We start from the raw sequence: 23,285 nt of genomic DNA on the forward strand, positions 1-23,285 counted from the left end.
CGCTGCTCATCATTCTCACCCAGAGTCCCAGAGTCCATCTGGGCAATTGTTGTCTCCATTATTGTTTTTGTTGTTGTACAGTAATTAATAATGCTGTTTGTCAAATTTGATGGTAAACTTTTTTTTGCCAAATTATCCGAAAAACAAAACAAGATTGAAGTTGCTGCTTCTTCTTTTTTTTTTTAATATTTTGGCAAAATCCGCAAGCTGTGTCAAAAAATAAAATTAAATAATTAAGCGGTATTAACATTTATTTGATTTGAGAAAAAAATTAATTTAGTTGGCCGCTTGAACTTTTTGGATGTCAAAATGTTGTTTATGTGTTTTTTTTTTTTGAAAGTATGTATATATCTAAAATATAATAATTTGGAGAATGGATGTATCCAGGGAATTTTTGATGTGTTTCCTTGAGATATTGGTATTTTGTTTTGATTATCATTTAATTGAAATCGACATTTTGCCTTTTCTTTTTAACTTATCCAAAAGTCATATGTAGCCATGACTTAAGTCTAGTTTATATACCATGTGAGAATCATGCCCGAGGTGACTTTTTCAAATTTATATTAAGTATTTTTTTACAGCATACTTTTTGGAGTTTTCTATAATTTTTTTGAACTCTATCAGCCGTACGGCTACAGAGGGTATTATATCATTTGATATGACCAAAACGTGCCTCATCGAAATAATGGTGTTAGACCCTAGGTCTCCTTGGATCAAATCCGTTTCAGGACATTTGAAGTCGATCTCGGTGTGTCCGTCCGTCCGTCAATCTATCTGGTTTGTGTGCACGATAACTCTCGAAGGGATTAACCGATTTGATCCAAACTTGGTACATCGTAATATTATTGCCAAACTTAGATCGAGTTCGGAGATGGGCAATATCGGTTCACACCTTCTGGTACTTCCACCACAAAATGTCAAAATTTTCAAAGAAAATAATTTATTGCACAGAAAGAGAACCGATAATCCGATTTTGCTCCATCCTTACAAATCCTAATATTTGCATCAGTGCTAGGTTAGGTGTGAAAATGGACAAAATCGGTCCACTGCATCAAGTACCTCCCCCACGAAGGGTCAACATTTTTAATAATTACAACTCTTATAAATAGTGATGCAAGAGTCGGATTGTCTTCAAATTTCACACATCCCAATAATTTCATTAACCCAAGGTTTGGTGTGAAAATGGCATATATTGGTCCACTCCTTCTGGTACCTCCACCACAAAATGTCAAAATTTTCAAAGAAAATAATTTATTGCACAGAAAGAGAACCGATAATCCGATTTTGCTACAACTTTACAATTCCTGATATTGACGTCAGTGCTAGGTCTAGTGCGAAAATGAACAAAATCGGTCCACTTCATCAAGTACCTCCACCACAAAGGGTCAATATTTTGAATAATAAAAAGTCTTATAGAGTGTGATGTAAGAGTCCGATTTTCTTCAAATTTCACATATCCCAATAATTTTATTAACCCAAGGTCTGGTGCCAAGATGGAATACATCGGTCCACTCCTTCTGGTACCTCACCCACAAAAGGTCTAAATTTTGAATATTCATGAAGCTAATAAAACGCGAAGTTAATATCCGATTACATTTAGACTTGGTACATCTGAATATTTCTATCAACACAGGATCTGTTATAAAGGCGGTAGAGATCGGACCTTTTCTTCTGATACCTCCCCCACAAAGGGTCGAATTTTTGAAAAATTAAAACGATTATAAAATTCGAAATAAGCACAGGCTTCTCTTCATATTTTACACATCCCAATATCTCCACCTACACAAGATCTGCTGTGAAGATGGAATATATGGGTCCTCTCCTTCGGGTACCTCCCCCACAAAGACTCAAAATGTTGAATATCCATGAAGCTCATAAAACGCGAAATCAACATCCGATTCCATTCAGACTTGGTGCATGTCAATAGTTTCATCACCACAAGAACTGTTATAAAGATGGTAGAGATCGGACCACTCCTTCTGGTACCTCCCCCACAAAGGGTCAAATTTTTGAAAAATTAAAACGATTATAAAATTCGAAATAAGCACGCGGTTCTCTTCAAATTTCATACATCCCAATATTTCCACCAACACAAGATCTGTTGAGGATATTTGCCAGATTTTATCGAGATCGGTTCAGATTCTTAAATATACCTTCGATATACATCTTCATCCGATTTTATGGTTATTGTTCACCATATATGTAATATCCGGCCAAAATGAACAGCTTTTTTCGGATTCAAAAAAAAAAAAAATCCGTTTTTTTATTTTGACTTTAATGATTTGTGTAAATAATATTTTTGAAAACTCCCGCATAATATTATTTTATTATTTTTCAATGACAGTAAAACCTCTCTTTTGTAGATACTAAAAAATTGAAAAAATCCATATTTTTAATTGATATAAACAATTCCAATTATAATTAATTAATAACCCCGAACTTTCCAGCTATCGCCGATAATCTTCTGTTAGAGTTGTGACTACTCAAACCACGATAATTTGAAGACAACAATAATTCCGGCATCAAAGACCTTCTAAAACTTAAAAGCCACTTTAAAACCATTTCCTTCGAAGAAAATCATCGGACCCCATAGCTTGCCAAAACCAACGAGTTACCACTGTATTTACAATACATTTCTCAACATTTTACCACATTTTTAGACAAACTGATATTTATGTATTTTGTTAATACATTTCTGACCAAAAATCACATTTTGGTATTTAATTAATCGTATTAAATAAAATCAATTCAAGTCAACCAAAAAGAAGAAGATTTCCTTGACTTGTTATAATTGGTGATTGTTTTTTTTAGTTTTATTATCATTCTTGCTGTTGTTGTTGCTGCTGTTGTTATTGTGCCAACTCTTGTCTTGTGTTATATAATCAAATGCATTTTTAAATATTTTGTGTGTTTTTCAAGTTTGTAAATTATTTGTTGGGCCTAGTTTAGTTGCCAGGCATCGCATGTCTCTGTCGAGTAGTTGATTGGGACAAGTTCGTGTCTTAAGTCTTTTGTTTTGTCACTAATGAAGTGCCATGACTGTAATGGGTATTATCATTCGAAGTCTGCTAACATGCCACAATGTTAATTAACATTTTGGTGGGAATTTTGCGGTAGCAGAAGAAGAAGAAGAAGAAGAAGAAGAAATGCTATAAAATGTGACAAATGAATGTTAAGATTTTTGTATTTGACATATAATTATTTACAGAGGATGTTATATAAGTGTGTTGTCATAAAATATTATTCGGGGTGAAATGAAGAAATTATTTTTATTATTACAGAAATTTGCAACAAAAAGAAAAAAAAAATAATGAAAATCATAACAAATAATTAACTAGTCATGTAATTTATAAGGTTGTTATTTTTCAGAGAGAAAATTTATTCAGGCCAAGAGAGGAGGGATGTTTTGGAATCGTGGGAAAAAATATTAAAATGAAAAATAATAAGTATCAGTCGGTTTTGCCGACAGATGTGTACCCTCAGTCAATTTTCTAATATTTAAATATATTTTGACTTCTGTTATGATTATTCAAATTGTTGACCCTCCATGGAGTATGTTCCAAAGAAATGGGCCAATATTGATCATTTCGTATCGGACCTAAATAAATATCATATAAATATTGCGACGTACCAACTTTGGACTATGTCGACTACTTCCTTCACTTTATATGAGATATGTATATATATATATATATATATATATATACATATATATATATATATATTTACATATATATATATATATATATATATATATATATATATATATATATATATATATATATATATATATATACATATATATATATATATATATATATAATGAACTGAATCTTGGCAATTCCGACTGAATTCATCCTAGAAAATTTGGTGAAAATTGGTTCAGATATATATCAGTCGGAATTGCCAAGATTCAGTTCATTTGGGCTGATATTGGTCAATTGGTGTACAATTAACCTCAAATTGGTGGAAGACACAGAGTGAGATGAAAAAACTGAAACCTACTTCAGACTGCTGTCACTTTTAAACCACTCGTCCGAAAGCTATTAAAATTATTCCAGTGACAGCTCATTAAATTGTTTACTAGCGTACAAAAACATTTTTTTCCAGGAAAAAAGTTATTCGTGGTGGAATTCAAGAATGATAGTGTGATTTCTGTGATGTGATGATCGTGTTTACTTGCCACAGAGGTCAGCTGAAAATGTGCACCTTCGGTTGGCCACCAGAACTCAAGCGCCGGCCCTGGTGATGGTGTGGGCCGCCATAACAGCCGATGGTCGCTCTCCGCACATTTTGCCGCAGGCCTTGGACATTCCGACAGGACTCAGCACCATCACACTCAGCATTTCCTCGCTTCATTTCCAGTGCACAATGGCCACCAAAATCTCCGGATAACAATCCGTTGGACTATTTTGTCTGGAGTATTTTGGAAAGCAAGGTTGGCACTAAAAAATACCAAATTGTCGATCACCTCAAGCAAGCGCTTCGCCGGGTATGGACCAAAATACCACAGAGCAACATTCGGACAGAGTGTGACGGTTGCATTGGCCGTTTGAAGGCCACAATTCGTGCCAAAGGTGACCAATTCGAACAAATCTAAACTTATTCTAAAATTTGATGCTATCTCCTACGTTTTTGATTTCATTCAATAAAATTAAAAAACAAAGATGTAAAATGACTAGGATTTCTTTAAAGTTTTAAAAATGTTTTGAAAACGTGTAAAAGAATGTCAATTAGGTCTATGCTAAATAGAAACAAGTAAGCAAAGGCTACAGTCGAGCGGGGCCGACCGTTGAATACCCTACAACACTATAATAAACGATACAGTTTATATAGGCGAAATACTGGAAAGAATTCCACAAGATATTGTGACAAATAATTAACAGAAAACCATCAGGTTTCGTTTTCTAATTTGCTCATTTCCAATTTATTGGTAGATGTTGCACTTAAATGGTCTTCCTAGATCTGGAACCAATATTTCCCAAAGACCTATAACCTCTCAGAAGTGGCAAAAGATTAACATTTATTATTGGTTTTTGACTGAAACGCATCTATATGAGATACAGATATTCTTCAACGAAATCAGCGTTAACGAAATAGTCAGAAGTGCGTCTTTCTTGTATTTGTGAATTCTCCAAAAAGTCACCGGAATGGACATTTTCATATTTTGTCTACAAAAGTTGGCAATCTATTTCACACATTGAATATTTTTGGATGGCCATCCAAAACTGCTTGGCTTTTGTAATGTCCGGTAACCCCCATTCAAATGTGCGTGAGGATCGGGCGATAATTACGACCTGCAGACAATTTTGCAGTTTTTTGGTCCATTTCAACCCCTAAATATATGGCGATCATCTCCAAAAAGAGTAGGCTTCTATTCTGACCCTCATCTTATCTCCATGCAAAATTTCGTAAGGATCGGGCCATAAATGCGATCTGTATATGATATCCTGATATCCTAACAACTTAGTTTTGTTAGCTGTAGAAATATTACCAAATGTTTAATTCAAAATAAAAATATGCCAAAAATATGACAAAATTGAAAAAATATGAGAAAATTTTACAAAATCAATATTTTCATCTTTAGGGAGATATGTTCATGCGATTTTTTGGACGTTTCTTCTTTCCTGCCAAGAGGCCATTCTGAATTAATGAGAACTGTCGAAATCAGTTCAGCCGTTCTCGACATATAAGAGATTTTTCAAGCCTATCTTCTTTGATAAACATATATATCGCACATATTTTGCTATATATCCGTTTTGTTGGATGTTAACATCAATGTAAAGATCAGAAGTAACCTTGTCATGGCTTTGTGATTTTGACATGATTTAAAATATTCGCGGTTTAATGAAAAATTTTGAATTTTTTCAACACAAAAGATATGGTCTATTTTACCCGCTAAATATTATCCGATGACCACCCAAATTGGTAGGCTTCTTCCCCGCCCTAAACTCTAGCTACATGCGAAATTCCGCGTCGATTGGTCTATAATTGCGACCTGTATGGCTACAGCAAAATCCGACATTTTTTCAGTATTTGGTCCATTTCAACCCCTAAACATTTGGCGATCATCTCCAAAAGAAATAGGGTTCTATTCTGACATTAACCCCACCTCCATTCTAAATTTCGTGAAGATCGGGCCATAATTGCGACCTGTAGAGTGATTACAAATTAACATGGACAGACGGACAGACGGACAGACGGACGGACGGACATACATAGCTAGATCGACTCAGCTCGGCGAGCTAGGAAGATCCATATATACTTTCCTATGTGGGAAACCAATATTTCGAGGTGTTACATAATTTTTGGGCCAATCAAACTTATAATACCCCCAACACATAGTGTTGTAGGGTATAAAAATGAAGAAAACAACTTACACATAACTCTAATATTATGTGTAAATTGGCGTTAAGAATTGTAAATGTGTAAATGTGTAATAATGTACAATAGAAAACAAAACACAGAAAAAATTAATTCCATAAATCACCTCAGAGTCGTTACTAGAGTTGTGTCAATCTTGTTCATAGTTCAGCACACCAGGGGCTGGATTCTTGTTCTATGAAAATATGAAATGAAAAATATTATCTTTATAAAATTTTCCATTTGTCAATTCTTTCCTTTATAAAAGTTTTCATTTCACATTTTCATAGAACAAGAATTGAGGCCCAGTTCCTAAATGTATTAATGATTTCATAAATTGCATATATTTCATATCACTCATACGCCGAGTTTCATAGAAAAGGAGTTCGACCGAACTAGATTGACACAACTCTAGTTTGCACATTGAAAAATAACACACATTTCACCTCCACACCTCATTTTGTCACCACTCACACCCTCCCATCCCTTGTAAAATTTTTATTTTTTGTATATATATTTTTTTTTTCCAATTCCTCTTTTTTTGCTAATTTTTCTGTGTTTGTTTTCTCTTCCCTCTTTTCTCTTCTCATTTATTTTTTGTATTTATTTTTAGGATTGGCTTGCGGGACATGTGTTTTAGAATCCGATTTTGGTTTTATACTCAATTGTAATTTCAAAAAATCTGGACTATTTCGGGTCAGAAATTTGGGCGGCCTTAAGGCGCACTTTGGTTTAGGTAATACTATAATTATTTTTTATACCCTACAGTAAAATAAAATTAACAAATAGTTATAATCAAACAATTGTTTATATACTAACAAACACACGATTGTAAATATTTGAAATTTTTTTATCATGTAAAAAGTAAAACTTATACATATTTGTAAAATATAAAAAAAATGTAAAATAGACTTAAAAAAAGAAAGAACCCTAGAAGTCTGGAAGACCCATGTTGAAATTAAGAAGGTAGTCATTTCAAATACATTTCTCCATTTTCTGTATTTTACTGTGTCAAATTTAACCTGCATAGAAAACAGGTTTCCATCTCTGATCTGATGGATTAACTAATATCAATTTTGACAATGAACAATTTTTAAAAAATTGTAAACATTTGATTCATTAAAAGACACATAGTCCATATAAGAAGGTTTTTTTTTTATCTCCAAGACCTAAAGGTTTCTTTTCCATAAAATACCTGGAGTTATGCTTTCCATAAAACATCTAGTAGTCTTCTTTAAATATAAGACCATCAGGTATTTTCCCATAGAAAACAAGGAGGTCCTCTTGATATAAAATAATGTTCTCTAAAAAAACCTCTCTCCAAAGAAAACCTGGAAAGCTTATTTTCACATGAGACCTAGCGATCATCCTTTTTCATATAATACATAAATATCTTTTTTTCGATGCGGATATAAAAAAAAAAAAAACATATTTCTGAAAAGTTTGATCAACGAAAAATTTTTTAATCGTTTTTAATTCTTAAAAAAATATTTTTTTTAATAACCACGTTGGTTAATTTCTTCCATAAAAATCCACGTTGGCTAATATCTTCAAAAAATATTTTTTTATATTCCACGATGGTGAATTTTTTCAAAAAATATTTAAAAAACACGTTGGCAAAACCCCATAAAAATATTTTTTAAAAAATTCTGGTTAGCTAAATTTTTCAAAGAAAAAAAAAATATATATATATATATATTTAAAATAGCACAATGGTTGATTCCTTCAAGAAATCAGTTTTTAAAAGCCACATTGGTTAATTCCTTCAAAAAATATTTTTTTTTTAAATCCCGCTTGCTTTATATCTTTTTTTTTAAATTCCACGTTTTTTAATATCTTCAACAAATATTTTTTTTAAAAATTCAACGTTGGTGATTTTTTTCGAAACATATTTTTAAATATTTAATTAATTTTTTCAAACACACATTTTTTAAAATTAAATGATTTTTTCAAAAAAAGTATATATTTTTTTAAATCCCACGTTGGTTAATCTCTTCAAAAAATATTTTTTTCAAAATCCACGTTGGTTTAGTTTTTTTTCAAAACAATATTTTTTAAAAATTCCATGTTTGATTTTTTTTCAAAAAATATATATTTTTTTTTAAATTCAGGTTGATGAAAAATTTCAATAAATAATAAATAAATATTTTTTTAAACTTTTAGTTGGTTAATATTTTCAAAAAATATATATTTTTTAATTCTATGTTGGTTTTTTTTTTAACAAAAAATATTTTTTTATATGTTCAACCTTGGTGAAATATTTCAAGAAATATTTTTTTTTTAAATTCCTTGTTGTTTAAAAACTTAAAAAATACTTTTTTACAAATTCCACGCCAATAAAATATTTCAAAAAATCCACGTTGGTGCAATGTTTTAAAAAATAATTTTTAAAAAATTCAGTTTGGTTCAATTTTAAAAAAAAATATTTATTAAAAATTTCACGTTTTAAAAAATTCAGGTTGGTCCAATTTTTAAAAAAATATGTATTAAAAATTCCACGTTGGTGAAACTGTTTAAAAAATAGTTTTTAAAATAATCAGTTTTGCCCAATTTTTTTAAAAAAATATTTATTAAAAATTCCACGTTGGTGAAATGTTTTAAAAAATAGTTTTTAAAAATTCCACAATGGTGAAATGTTTCAAAAATATTTTTTAATAATTCCACGATGGTATTTTTTCAAAAAATATTTTTTAAAAATTCCTCGTTGATGAAATGTTTTCAAAAATATTTTTTTAAAAATTCGACGTTGATGAAATGTTTTAAAAAATATTTTTTAAAAATTCCACTTTGGTATTTTCTCAAAGAATATTTTTTTAAATATTACTTGGTGAAATATTTAAAAAAATATTTTTCAAAAATTCCACGTTGGCGTTTTTTCAAAAAAAATATATTTTTTTAAATATTAATTGGTGAAATGTTTAACAAAATATTTTTTTAAATTCCACTTTGTTTATTATCTTCAAAAATATTTTTTTAAATCCACTTTGCCAAAAATGTTTCAAAAAATATTTTTTGAAAAATGGTTGATATCTTCAATTTTTTTTTTTTCAAAATCGGCGTCAAACAACATCAAACAATAATTTTTAAAAAATCCTCGTAGGTTAGTGTTTTCAAAAAATATTTTTAAAGAATTACAGGTTGGTTAATTTCTTCAAAAAATATTTTTTAAAAAAACCACGTTGGTTAATATCTTCAAAAAATATTTTTTACAAAATCTACGTTGGGTTTTTTCAAATAATAATTTTTAAACAATTCAATTTGGCTAATTTGTTCTCAAAAAAAAAAATAATTTTAATAAATTTTTTACATACGTTATTTTTTTATAAAATCTTTTTTTTTAATTTCTTGACATTTAAAAAAAATATTTCCTTAACTATATTGATCAAAAAATTTAGGTTTTATTGATAGATGAATAGGTCCCTGTGTCTTCTAGTAAAAATTCTCAACGTCTTCTATGCAAACAATTTCTCTAAATCTTCTATGGAAAGAATACCTTAGGCCTACATTTTCTTATTTCCAATTTTTTTTTTTTGTTTTGAAAAACCATACCCAAACCTTAACCTGTCATTATCTATGACATCTTTATAATACCCACCAAATCAAATTGAAATACAACGAAAATTAAATGGACAATAATCATCGTCGATGTCATGGGAAGAGGGAGCTCAAAATTAAATGGCCCATAATCATCGATGGATGGGGGCAGGTCAGCTCCACATGCCCATTGACTTTAATTGCAAATTTTGTATTGATTTTGCACGATGATTGACACGGATGATTGATGGCGATAATGATGATGTCGACGATGATTGGGTCCACAAATTTGAATATGCGGAAACAAATATTAGTTATTTGAAAAAAAAAAATCAAGTGTGAAACTGAAATCTACAGCTGAATGAGTTTCTCACGTTCGTCAATTATTTAAATTGGTGATTTTTTCATCTGGTGATTTAAAGCTATTATTAATGTTATTTTTTGTTTTTATTTTTCTTCAGGTTTCAGTCTGGGCGATGAACTAGGTTTCCCCGAATCCTTGGGCAATGTGGAAGGAGGTCGCCGCCGTTCAATTGGCTACAAGAATGGACCACCACCAAATGCCGTTGGCGTTTTGCCAGCCAATCAACAGGTGAGACATGAATGGAAGAGTATTGAAAACAGTTTTGAAAAGAATTTGGAACTACAGGATGAGATAAAAAAAAATATTGGAAAAAAGTAAAACGCCATAATTTTTACATCATTTTTTTAAGTTTTATTGAATGAAAGCAAAAAATCTTGGAAATAGCATCAAATTTTAGAATAAGTTTGGATAAGTCCAAGTTGGTTAATTTCATAAAAAAATATTTTTTTAAAAATCCACGTTGGTTAATTTTTTCAAAAACTATTTTTTTAAAAATCCACGTTGGTTAATTTTTTCAAAAACTATTTTTTTAAAAATCCACGTTGGTTAATTTTTTCAAAAACAATTTTTTAAAAATCCACGTTGGTTAATTTTTTCAAAAACTATTTTTTTAAAAATCCACGTTGGTTAATTTTTTCAAAAACTATTTTTTTAAAAATCCACGTTGGTTAATTTTTTCAAAAACTATTTTTTTAAAAATCCACGTTGGTTAATTTTTTCAAAAACTATTTTTTTAAAAATCCACGTTGGTTAATTTTTTCAAAAACTATTTTTTTAAAAATCCACGTTGGTTAATTTTTTCAAAAACTATTTTTTTAAAAATCCACGTTGGTTAATTTTTTCAAAAACTATTTTTTTAAAAATCCACGTTGGTTAATTTTTTCAAAAACTATTTTTTAAAAATCCACGTTGGTTAATTTTTTCAAAAACTATTTTTTTAAAAATCCACGTTGGTTAATTTTTTCAAAAACTATTTTTTTAAAAATCCACGTTGGCTAATTTTTTCAAAAACTATTTTTTTAAAAATCCACGTTGGTTAATTTTTTCAAAAACTATTTTTTTAAAAATCCACGTTGGCTAATTTTTTCAAAAACTATTTTTTAAAAAATCCACGTTGGCTAATTTCTTCATATTTTTTAAAAAATCCACGTTGGTTAATTTCTTCAAAAACTATTTTTTAAAAAATCCACGTTGGTTAATTTCTTCAAAAACTATTTTTTAAAAAATCCACGTTGGTTAATTTCTTCAAAAAAATATTTTTTAAAAAATCCACGTTGGTTAATTTCTTCAAAAACTATTTTTTAAAAAATCCACGTTGGTTAATTTCTTCAAAAAAATATTTTTTAAAAAATCCACGTTGGTTAATTTCTTCAAAAAAAGATTTTTTAAAAAATCCACGTTGATTAATTTCTTCAAAAAAAGATTTTTTAAAAAATCCACGTTGATTAATTTCTTCAAAAAATATTTTTTAAAAAATCCACATTGATTAATTTCTTCAAAAACTATTTTTTAAAAAATTCACGTTGATTAATTTCTTCAAAAAAATATTTTTTAAAAAATCCACGTTGATTAATTTCTTCAAAAAAAATATTTTTTAAAAAATCCACGTTGATTAATTTCTTCAAAAACTTTTTTTTTAAAAAATCCACGTTGATTAATTTCTTCGAAAACTATTTTTTAAAAAATCCACGTTGATTAATTTCTTCAAAAACTATTTTTTAAAAAATACACGTTGATTAATTTCTTCAAAAAAAATATTTTTTAAAAAATCCACGTTGATTAATTTCTTCAAAAAATATTTTTTAAAAAATCCACGTTGATTAATTTCTTCAAAAAATATTTTTAAAAAAATTCACGTTGATTAATTTCTTTGAAAAATATTTTTAAAAAAATCCACGTTGGTTAAATTCTTTAAAAAATATTTATTAAAAAATTTACGTTGGTTATTTTCTTAAAAAAATATTTTTTAAAAAATCCACGTTGGCTAATTTCTTCATATTTTTTAAAAAATCCACGTTGATTAATTTCTTCAAAAACTATTTTTTAAAAAATCCACGTTGATTAATTTCTTCAAAAACTATTTTTTTAAAAAATCCACGTTGATTAATTTCTTCAAAAACTATTTTTTAAAAAATCTACGTTGATTAATTTCTTCAAAAAATATTTTTTAAAAAATTCACGTTGATTAATTTCTTCAAAAACTATTTTTTAAAAAATCCACGTTGATTAATTTCTTCAAAAACTATTTTTTTAAAAAATCCACGTTGATTAATTTCTTCAAAAAAATATTTTTTAAAAAATCCACGTTGATTAATTTCTTCAAAAAAAATATTTTTTAAAAAATCCACGTTGATTAATTTCTTCAAAAAATATTTTTTAAAAAATCCACGTTGATTAATTTCTTCAAAAAAAATATTTTTTAAAAAATCCACGTTGATTAATTTCTTCAAAAAATATTTTTTAAAAAATCCACGTTGATTAATTTCTTCAAAAAATATTTTTAAAAAAATCCACGTTGGTTAAATTCTTTAAAAAATATTTATTAAAAAATTTACGTTGGTTATTTTCTTAAAAAAATATTTTTTTTAAAAATCCACGTTGGTTAATTTCTTAAAAAAATATTTTTTTAAAAATCCACGTTGGTTAATTTAAAAAAAAAAATAAAAATCCACTTTGGTTATTTTTTCAAAAAATATTTTTTTTGAAAATCCACGTTAGTTAAAGTTTTCGAAAAATATTTTCTTAAAAAATCCTCATTGGTTCTTCAAAAAATAGTTTTAAAACGTCCACGTTTGTAAGTTTCTTCAAAAGATATTTTTTAAAAATTCCACGCTTTTGAAATTTTTTAAAAAAAAGTCGTCGTTGGTGAAACTTTTCAAAAAATATTTTTTTAAAAAATCTACGTTTTTCAGACCTTTGAAAATATATAATTTTTTTTAATTTATATTTTTATAATTTCTCCATTTCTTTTCCTTACAGCCCTCTGCCCAATCCTTGATGGATAAACGCATCCAGTCCCGTTCACCCATGGTCCTTAGTCCCGAACTAAAAGAATCTCTGCAGAAGCAGGCTAAAGCAGCGGCAGCTGCCGAACTCATGGCCCGTAAAAATGCCGGAGCCGATAATCTGGCCAGGCAACAGGCGCTGAATGAAATGTTGGTACAACAAAAACGCCAAGCGGAGTTGCGAGCGCAACAGGCAGCTCTTCGAGAATTGGCGGCGAAGAGAGCACAACAAAAACCCCTCATGACCGAGGCCAGACCTCTGCCGTTGGGTGTTCCCGCCTTTAAACCCATACCTCAAAAACAGCTACCGGCCGTGTCCTTTACGCCGCATCAACAAAATCAATTGGCTGAACGTCGGTCCCAAAGTGTAGCCGTCGATACCCCCAATTCCCGAATGAGTGTCAACAACAAACTGGTGGACACATACACCCAGCAATTGAACAACAATCGCACTTTCCATCCCCACAATGCGGTGATGATATCCAAACCCATGACTGTGCCAGCCTTCCAGGCAATGCCAAGTTCGGTGAATAAAATAACGTCTGTCCTCAAGACTCCCACACCCTCAGTTGCCACAGCCGCCGCCTCTGTTAACCATCCAAATTATCTGCAATTTGAGGAACCCAAATTCGATATGAAGGACATCACAGTGGAGGAACTGGCCAAGGCGGCCAATGTCAGTGTGGACACCATCAAACATGCCATCTATGTCAGGGAACAACAACTAAAGGCCGAACATCGAGCCATGTTGGCGGCTAAGTTAAGGGAGGAATTTATGAGAACATCCACCTCGACAAGTTCTACGACCAGCACCACGACAACCACAACTACTACCTCAACGACGACGCCTAGGCCTCAACCCCACTTTGTCGAGGAGAGCAATTTTGTTCAAGCGGAAAGTAAAAAATCCAAGGTAGGAGAAGACCCCCAAAAGGGAGAAGAGAAAAAAAATCATGTTTTTTTTTTTCTTTTTTTGTTTCCTAGGTCATGAATGCCCCCAAGGAATACTATCCTGTGGGTTATGATAAAAATTTCGATGACAATTTCAAGTCCAAAGTGGACCTACCTCCCACATCGTTTTCGTGTGCCAAACAGAAGCATTTCCCTGGCCTGTATGCCGATACGGACTTGGGGTGTATGGTGGGTATTTCCCCGTTTGATATTTTTTGGGAAAAATATTTTTTTTTTAAAAATCTCATTCATACAAAAATAATTAAACCCACGTTGGTTAATCCTCTCCAAAAATATTTTTTAAAAAAAATCCACGTTGATTAATATTTAAAAAAATATTTTTTAAAAAAAAATCCACGTTGATTAATATTTAAAAAAATATTTTTTAAAAAAAATCCACGTTGATTAATATTTAAAAAAATATTTTTTAAAAAATCCACGTTTGTTAATCTCTTCAAAAAATATTTTTTAAAAAAAATCCACGTTGATTAATATTTAAAAAAATATTTTTAAAAAAAAAATCCACGTTGATTAATATTTAAAAAAATATTTTTAAAAAAAAAATCCACGTTGATTAATATTTAAAAAAATATTTTTTAAAAAATCCACGTTAATTAATATTTACAAAAACTATTTTTTAAAAAATCCACGTTAATTAATATTTACAAAAACTATTTTTTAAAAAATCCACGTTAATTAATATTTACAAAAACTATTTTTTAAAAAATCCACGTTGATTAATATTTACAAAAAATGTTTTTTAAAAAATCCACGTTGATTAATATTTAAAATTTATTTTTATAAATCCACGTTGATTAATAATATAAAAAAATATTTTTTAAAAAATCCACGTTGATTAATAATATAAAAAAATATTTTTTAAAAAATCCACGTTGATTAATAATATAAAAAAATATTTTTTAAAAAATCCACGATGATTAATAATATAAAAAAATATTTTTTAAAAAATCCACGTTGATTAATAATATAAAAAAATATTTTTTAAAAAATCCACGTTGATTAATAATATAAAAAAATATTTTTTAAAAAATCCACGATGATTAATAATATAAAAAAATATTTTTTAAAAAATCCACGTTGATTAATAATATAAAAAAATATTTTTTAAAAAATCCACGTTGATTAATAATATAAAAAAATATTTTTTAAAAAATCCACGATGATTAATAATATAAAAAAATATTTTTTAAAAAATCCACGTTGATTAATAATATAAAAAAATATTTTTTAAAAAATCCACGTTGATTAATATTTACAAAAAATATTTTTTAAAAAATCCACGAAGATTAATATTTAAAAAAATATTTTTTTAAAAAATCCACGTTAATTAATATTTACAAAAACTATTTTTTAAAAAATCCACGTTGATTAATATTTACAAAAATATTTTTTAAAAAATCCACGTTAATTAATATTTACAAAAACTATTTTTTAAAAAATCCACGTTGATTAATATTTACAAAAACTATTTTTTAAAAAATCCACGTTGATTAATATTTACAAAAACTATTTTTTAAAAAATCCACGTTGATTAATATTTACAAAAACTATTTTTTAAAAAATCCTACTTGATTAATATTTACAAAAAATGTTTTTTAAAAAATCCACGTTGATTAATATTTACAAAAAATATTTTTTAAAAAATCCACGTTAATTAATATTTACAAAAACTATTTTTTATAAAATCCACGTTGATTAATATTTACAAAAACTTTTTTTTAAAAAATCCACGTTGATTAATATTTACAAAAACTATTTTTTAAAAAATCCACGTTGATTAATATTTACAAAAAATATTTTTTAAAAAATCCACGTTGATTAATATTTAAAAAAATATTTTTTAAAAAATCCACGTTAATTAATATTTACAAAAACTATTTTTTAAAAAATCCACGTTAATTAATATTTACAAAAACTATTTTTTAAAAAATCCACGTTAATTAATATTTACAAAAACTATTTTTTAAAAAATCCACGTTGATTAATATTTACAAAAAATGTTTTTTAAAAAATCCACGTTGATTAATATTTAAAATTTATTTTTATAAATCCACGTTGATTAATAATATAAAAAAATATTTTTTAAAAAATCCACGTTGATTAATAATATAAAAAAATATTTTTTAAAAAATCCACGTTGATTAATAATATAAAAAAATATTTTTTAAAAAATCCACGATGATTAATAATATAAAAAAATATTTTTTAAAAAATCCACGTTGATTAATAATATAAAAAAATATTTTTTAAAAAATCCACGTTGATTAATAATATAAAAAAATATTTTTTAAAAAATCCACGATGATTAATAATATAAAAAAATATTTTTTAAAAAATCCACGTTGATTAATAATATAAAAAAATATTTTTTAAAAAATCCACGTTGATTAATATTTACAAAAAATATTTTTTAAAAAATCCACGAAGATTAATATTTAAAAAAATATTTTTTTAAAAAATCCACGTTTGTTAATCTCTTCAAAAAATATTTTTTTAAAAAAATCCACGTTGATTAATATTTAAAAAAATATTTTTTAAAAAATCCACGTTAATTAATATTTACAAAAACTATTTTTTAAAAAATCCACGTTGATTAATATTTACAAAAACTATTTTTTAAAAAATCCACGTTGATTAATATTTACAAAAACTATTTTTTAAAAAATCCACGTTGATTAATATTTACAAAAACTATTTTTTAAAAAATCCTACTTGATTAATATTTACAAAAAATGTTTTTTAAAAAATCCACGTTGATTAATATTTACAAAAAATATTTTTTAAAAAATCCACGTTGATTAATATTTACAAAAACTATTTTTTATAAAATCCACGTTGATTAATATTTACAAAAACTATTTTTTAAAAAATCCACGTTGATTAATATTTACAAAAACTATTTTTTAAAAAATCCACGTTGATTAATATTTACAAAAAATATTTTTTAAAAAATCCACGTTGATTAATATTTACAAAAATTGTTTTTTAATTCACGTTGGTTAATATTTTCAAAAATATTTTTTTTAAATCTAACGTGTGTTAATATTTTTAAAAATTATTATTTTTTTTAAATCCACGTTGGTTAATATTTTCAAAAATATTTTTTTAAATCTAACGTGTGTTAATATTTTTAAAAATTATTATTTTTTTTAAATCCACGTTGGTTAATATTTTTATAAATTAATTTTTTAAAAATCCACGTTGGTTAATATTTTTATAAATTAATTTTTTAAAAATCCACGTTGGTTAATATTTTTAAAAATTATTTTTTTAACAATCCACGTTGGTTAATATTTTTATAAATTAATTTTTTAAAAATCCACGTTGGTTAATATTTTTAAAAAATATTTTTAAAAAATCCACGTTGGTTAATATTTTTCAAAAATATTTTTTTAAAAATCCACATTTGTTAATCTCTTAAAAAAATATTTTTTAAAAAATCCACTTTTGTTAATCTCTTCTTTTAAAAAATCCACGTTTGTTAATATCTTCAAAAAAAATATATTTTTTTAAAAATCTACGTTTGTTAATCTCTTCAAAAAATATTTTTTTAAAAAATCCACGTTCGTTGGTTCTTTCAAAAATATTTTTTTTAAAATCTAGGTTTGTTAATATCTTCAAAAAATATATATCTTTTTAAAAACTACGTTTGCTAATCTCTTAAAAAATTTTTTTTTTTTAAAAATCCACATTTGTTGATCCTTTCAAAAAATATTTTTTAAAAAATCCACATTTGTCGATCCTTTCAAAAAATATTTTTTAAAAAATCCATATTTGTTGATCCTTTCAAAAAATATTTTTTAAAAAATCCCGGTTTGTAAATCTTTTCCAAAAATATTTTTTTTAAATCTACGTTTGTTAATCTCTTTAAAAAATATTTTTTTTTAAAAAATCCACGTTAATTTGTTTTAAAAAATCCCATTGTTATAACATTTCCTTTCCTTTTTTCCAGGTCTTCCACGTCTGTGCCCTGACCGATGATGGCATGGTTCGCAAATCCTTCCTCTGCCCAGAGAACACCTTATTCGACCAAACGATTCTGAAATGTAATTGGTGGTTCTATGTGGATTGTGCCTCCTCGAAGAGTGTCTACGATTCGAATATTCCCATTTCGAAAAGTTATCAACTGATGAAATCACTCACCTATTTCTCCAAGTACAATAAACAGGGCAGTGATGAAGAGGGTATCAGCAGTGATGGTCGTGGTGTGGGCGGTGGCTTGGATATCCAGAGTCTAAAGGAGAGTATGGATGAGGAAAATCGTAAAACAACAACACCCAGTGATAGAAGTGACGATGACGGAGCTGAGTTGAGCAAATATGTTAACTCACAACTAATGGACGAGCATTCGAAGCAAGAGTCATAAGCATACTTTTAGGCGTAGACAAATAAATTCAGTAGTCGTCAAGTTAGTTATTTTTTTAAGGAATTCGAAAACTTCTGCTAAGGCTTTGTGTTGAAAAAAAAAACATTTTTAAAAAATTTTCATATTTTAGTAAAATTGTATTTTTCTTCCTCAAAAAAAAAAAAAAAAATAGAAAAGTTTATTTTTTCATTTCCATTGAAATAACACAAAGTTTCCTAAAAAGTTTTCACTTACAACGAACCACAGTTAGAACAATTTACAAATGCTGTCGAAAAACGTTTATAAAGAACAGTTTGGAAATAAAAATTTCGATTCATTACAAAAAGGTTAATTGGTTTCATGGCGTTGGGTTTGTGGCTTCTAGGGAGAAATAGTCGTCCTTTTGGAATCGTTAGTTTGTTTCCAAAACACTGTTCGATATAAGCGATTTTCAATGGCATTTACCGCTCATCATGTCTATGTAATTAAGTTTCGTTTTCTTTTCGTTTGTAGTTTAAATATTTTATAGTATTTTTTTTTTTTTTTTTGTTTCATTAAAACCTATTTTTGTTTAATTATATTTTTTTAAATACTGTAAAAATATGTAAGTGCGTGTGTTAACATTTTGTGGATGTATATTTATACCCTACAACACTATGTGTTGGGGGTATTATAAGTTTGATTGGCCCAAAAATTATGTAACACCTCGAAATATTGGTTTCCCACATAGGAAAGTATATATGGATCTTCCTAGCTCGCCGAGCTGAGTCGATCTAGCTATGTATGTCCGTCCGTCCGTCTGTCCGTCTGTCCGTCTGTCCGTCTGTCCGTCTGTCCATGTTAATTTGTAATCACTCTACAGGTCGCAATTATGGCCCGATCTTCACGAAATTTAGAATGGAGGTGGGTCTGGGGTCAGAATAGAACCCTATTTCTTTTGGAGATGATCGTCAAATGTTTAGGGGTTGAAATGGACCAAATACTGAAAAAATTTCGGATTTTGCAGTAGCTATACAGGTCGCAATTATAGACCAATCGACGCGGAATTTCGCATGTAGGTAGAGTTTAGGGCGGGGAAGAGGCCTACCAATTTGGGTGGTCATCGGATAATATTTAGCGGGTAAAATAGACCATATCTTTTGTGTTGAAAAAATTCAAAATTTTTCATTAAACCGCGAATATTTTAAATCCCGGCGAAATCACAAAGCCATGACAAGGTTACTTCTGATCTTTACATTGATGTTAACATCCAACAAAACGGATATATGGCAAAATATGTGCGATATATACGTTTATCAAAGAAGATATGCTTGGAAAATCTCTTATATGTCGAGAACGGCTGAACTGATTTCCACAGTTCTCATTAATTCCGAATGGCCTCTTGACAGGAAAGAAAAAACGTCTAAAAAAATCGCATAAAAATATCTCTCTAAAGATGAAAATATGGATTTTGTAAAATTTTCTCATAATTTTTCAATTTTGTCATATTTTTGGCATATTTTCATTTTGAATTAAACATTTGGTAATATTTCTACAGCTAACAAAACTAAGTAGTTAGGATATCAGGATATCATATACAGATCGCATTTATGGTTCGATCCTTACGAAATTTTGCATGGAGATAAGATGAGGGTCAGAATAGAAGCTTACTCTTTTTGGAGATGATCGCCATATATTTAGGGGTTAAAATGGACCAAAAAACTGCAAAATTGTCTGCAGGTCGTAATTATCGCCCGATTCTCTAGCACATTTGAATGGGGGTTACCGGACATTACAAAAGCCAAGCAGTTTTGGATGGCCATCCAAAAATATTCAATGTGTGAAATAGTTTGCCAACTTTTATAGACAAAATACAGTGACTTTTTGGAGAATTCACAAATACAGGAAAGACGCACTTCTGACTATCGTTAACGCTGACTTCGTTGAAGAATATAGTCAAATGTCTGTATCTCATATAGATGCGTTTCAGTCAAAAACCAATAATAAATGTTAATCTTTTGCCACTTCTGAGAGATTATAGGTCTTTGGGAAATATTGGTTCCAGATCTAGGAAGACTATTTAAGTGCAACATCTACCAATAAATTGGAAATGAGCAAATTAGTTTAAGTTGCTATTATTCGAAAATTAGAGAACGGAACCTGATGGTTTTCTTTTATTATTTGTCACAATATCTTGTGGAATTCTTTCGAGTATCTCGCCTATATAAACTGTATGGTTTATTATAGTGTTGTAGGGTATTCAACGGTCGGCCCCGCTCGACTGTAGCCTTTGCTTACTTGTTTTTTATAACTTATTTATTATGTTTTTTTTTTTTTTAATAAAATAATATTGAAAAACGAAAATATGTTAATAGCGTTTTGCTTCACAAAATTTTGAACCCCTTGTGGGGGAGGTACCGGAAGGAGTGGACCAATATCGCCAATCTGCGAAGTCGAACTAAGTTTGACAATAATATTACGATGTACCAATTTTGGACCAAATCGGATACTCCCTTCGAGAGATCTCGTGCGCACCAGCCAGAGAAACAGACGGACGGACGGACACCCCCAGATCGACTCCAAATGTCCTGAAACGGATTTGGTCCAAAGAGACCTGGGGTCTCAAACCGTTATTTCGATCTGGCTGAGGATATAAAAATATTCGAGAACTGACTGAAGCTAGAATCTTGACATTTTGCTCTCGGGCCAGCCATGGTGCGTAGGCGTGTGGTAAGGCTGGTTTTTTTTCGGAAATTCGTACTAAAATTGTACCCGAAATGGTAAAATGTACCAACAATTAAAAAATTGGTAGATTTCTGAAATTTGGAATGAGAGTCACAGATGGAGTTCAGGATAAATGTTCCACAGGATTTTTGGATATTCGAATGTTAAGGTTACAAAAAGTTCTAAAATGGTACTGAACTTCTAAAACGGTACCATTAGATATCATGTGAACGATTAGAGGTAAAAACTTGAAATTTGGTATGGACATCGTTTGCTAATCTCTCCAAAAAATATTTTTTTAAAAACTCCACGTTTACTAATCTATCCAAAAAAATATTTTTTTAAAAAATCCACGTTTGCTAATCACTTCAAAAAATATTTTTTTAAAAAATCCAAGTTTGCTAATCTCTTCAAAAAATATTTTTTAAAAAGTCCACGATTGTTGGTCTCTTCAAAACATATTTTTTAAAAAGTCCACGTTTGTTGGTCTCTTCAAAAAATTTTTTTTAAAAAATCCAAGTTTGTTGGTCTCTTCAAAAAATATTTTTTAAAAAGTCCACGTTTGTTGGTTTCTTCAAAAAATATTTTTTAAAAAATCCAAGTTTGTTGGTCTCTTCAAAAAATATTTTTTAAAAAATCCACGTTTGTTGGTCTCTTCAAAAAATATTTTTTAAAAAGTCCACGTTTGTTGGTCTCTTCAAAAAATATTTTTAAAAAAATCCACGTTGGTTACTATTTTCAAAAAATATTAAAAAAATCCACGTTGGTTACTATTTTCAAAAACTATTTTTAAAAATCAACGTTGGTTACTATTTTCATAAAATATTTTTAAAAAAATCCACGTTGGTTACTATTTTCAAAAAATATTTTTAAAAAAATCCACGTTGGTTACTATTTTCAAAAAATATTTTTAAAAAAATCCACGTTGGTTACTATTTTCAAAAAATATTTTTAAAAAGTCCACGTTTGTTAAACTCTTCAAAAAATATTTTTTAAAAGTCCACGTTTGTTAAACTCTTCAAAAAATATTTTTTAAAAAATCCACGTTTTTTGATTTCTTCAAAAAATATTTTTTAAAAAATCCACGTTTTTTGATTTCTTCAAAAAATATTTTTTAAAAAATCCACGTTTTTTGATTTCTTCAAAAAATATTTTTTAAAAAATCCACGTTTTTTGATTTCTTCAAAAAATATTTTTTAAAAAATCCACGTTTTTTGATTTCTTCAAAAAATATTTTTTAAAAAATCCACGTTTTTTGATTTCTTCAAAAAATATTTTTTAAAAAATCCACGTTTTTTGATTTCTTCAAAAAATATTTTTTAAAAAATCCACGTTTTTTGATTTCTTCAAAAAATATTTTTTAAAAAATCCACGTTTTTTGATTTCTTCAAAAAATATTTTTTAAAAAATCCACGTTTTTTGATTTCTTCAAAAAATATTTTTTAAAAAATCCACGTTTTTTGATTTCTTCAAAAAATATTTTTTAAAAAATCCACGTTTTTTGATTTCTTCAAAAAAATTTTTTTAAAAAATCCACGTTTGTTAATCTCTTCAAAAAATATTTTTTAAAAAATCCACGTTTGTTAATATCTTCAAAAAATATTTTTTAAAAAGTCCACGTTTGTTGGTCTCTTCAAAAAATATTTTTTAAAAAATCCAAGTTTGTTGGTCTCTTCAAAAAATATTTTTTAAAAAATCCACGTTTGTTGGTCTCTTCAAAAAATATTTTTTAAAAAGTCCACGTTTGTTGGTCTCTTCAAAAAATATTTTTAAAAAAATCCACGTTGGTTACTATTTTCAAAAAATATTTTTAAAAAAATCCACGTTGGTTACTATTTTCAAAAAATATTAAAAAAAATCCACGTTGGTTACTATTTTCAAAAAATATTAAAAAAAATCCACGTTGGTTACTATTTTCAAAAAATATTTTTAAAAAAATCCACGTTGGTTACTATTTTCAAAAAATATTTTTAAAAAAATCCACGTTCGTTAATATTTT

The 23,285-nt window shown here is 27.8% G+C and overlaps 1 protein-coding gene across 3 annotated transcripts in view; it reads left to right on the top strand.

Annotated features, from left to right (window-relative positions):
- LOC101892331 (uncharacterized) overlaps window positions 1–19,218 on the top strand; it is an 83,700-nt gene extending 64,482 nt beyond the window's left edge. For 2 of the 3 annotated variants that reach the window (XM_059123365.1, XM_059123366.1), the window contains 5 exons: window positions 6,977–7,099; window positions 10,359–10,489; window positions 13,241–14,179; window positions 14,251–14,406; window positions 18,191–19,218. In XM_059123365.1, the coding sequence (XP_058979348.1) occupies window positions 6,977–7,099; window positions 10,359–10,489; window positions 13,241–14,179; window positions 14,251–14,406; window positions 18,191–18,604 (1,763 nt within the window). In that variant the 3' untranslated portion in view covers window positions 18,605–19,218. The remainder of the gene's footprint in view (window positions 1–6,976; window positions 7,100–10,358; window positions 10,490–13,240; window positions 14,180–14,250; window positions 14,407–18,190) is intronic. The other variant, XM_059123367.1, reaches the window with a different exon arrangement.
- Window positions 19,219–23,285: the final 4,067 nt, after the last annotated feature.

This window comes from Musca domestica, unplaced genomic scaffold (assembly GCF_030504385.1).
Source record: "Musca domestica strain aabys unplaced genomic scaffold, Musca_domestica.polishedcontigs.V.1.1 24, whole genome shotgun sequence".
Classification (NCBI taxonomy): Eukaryota; Metazoa; Arthropoda; class Insecta; order Diptera; family Muscidae; genus Musca; species Musca domestica.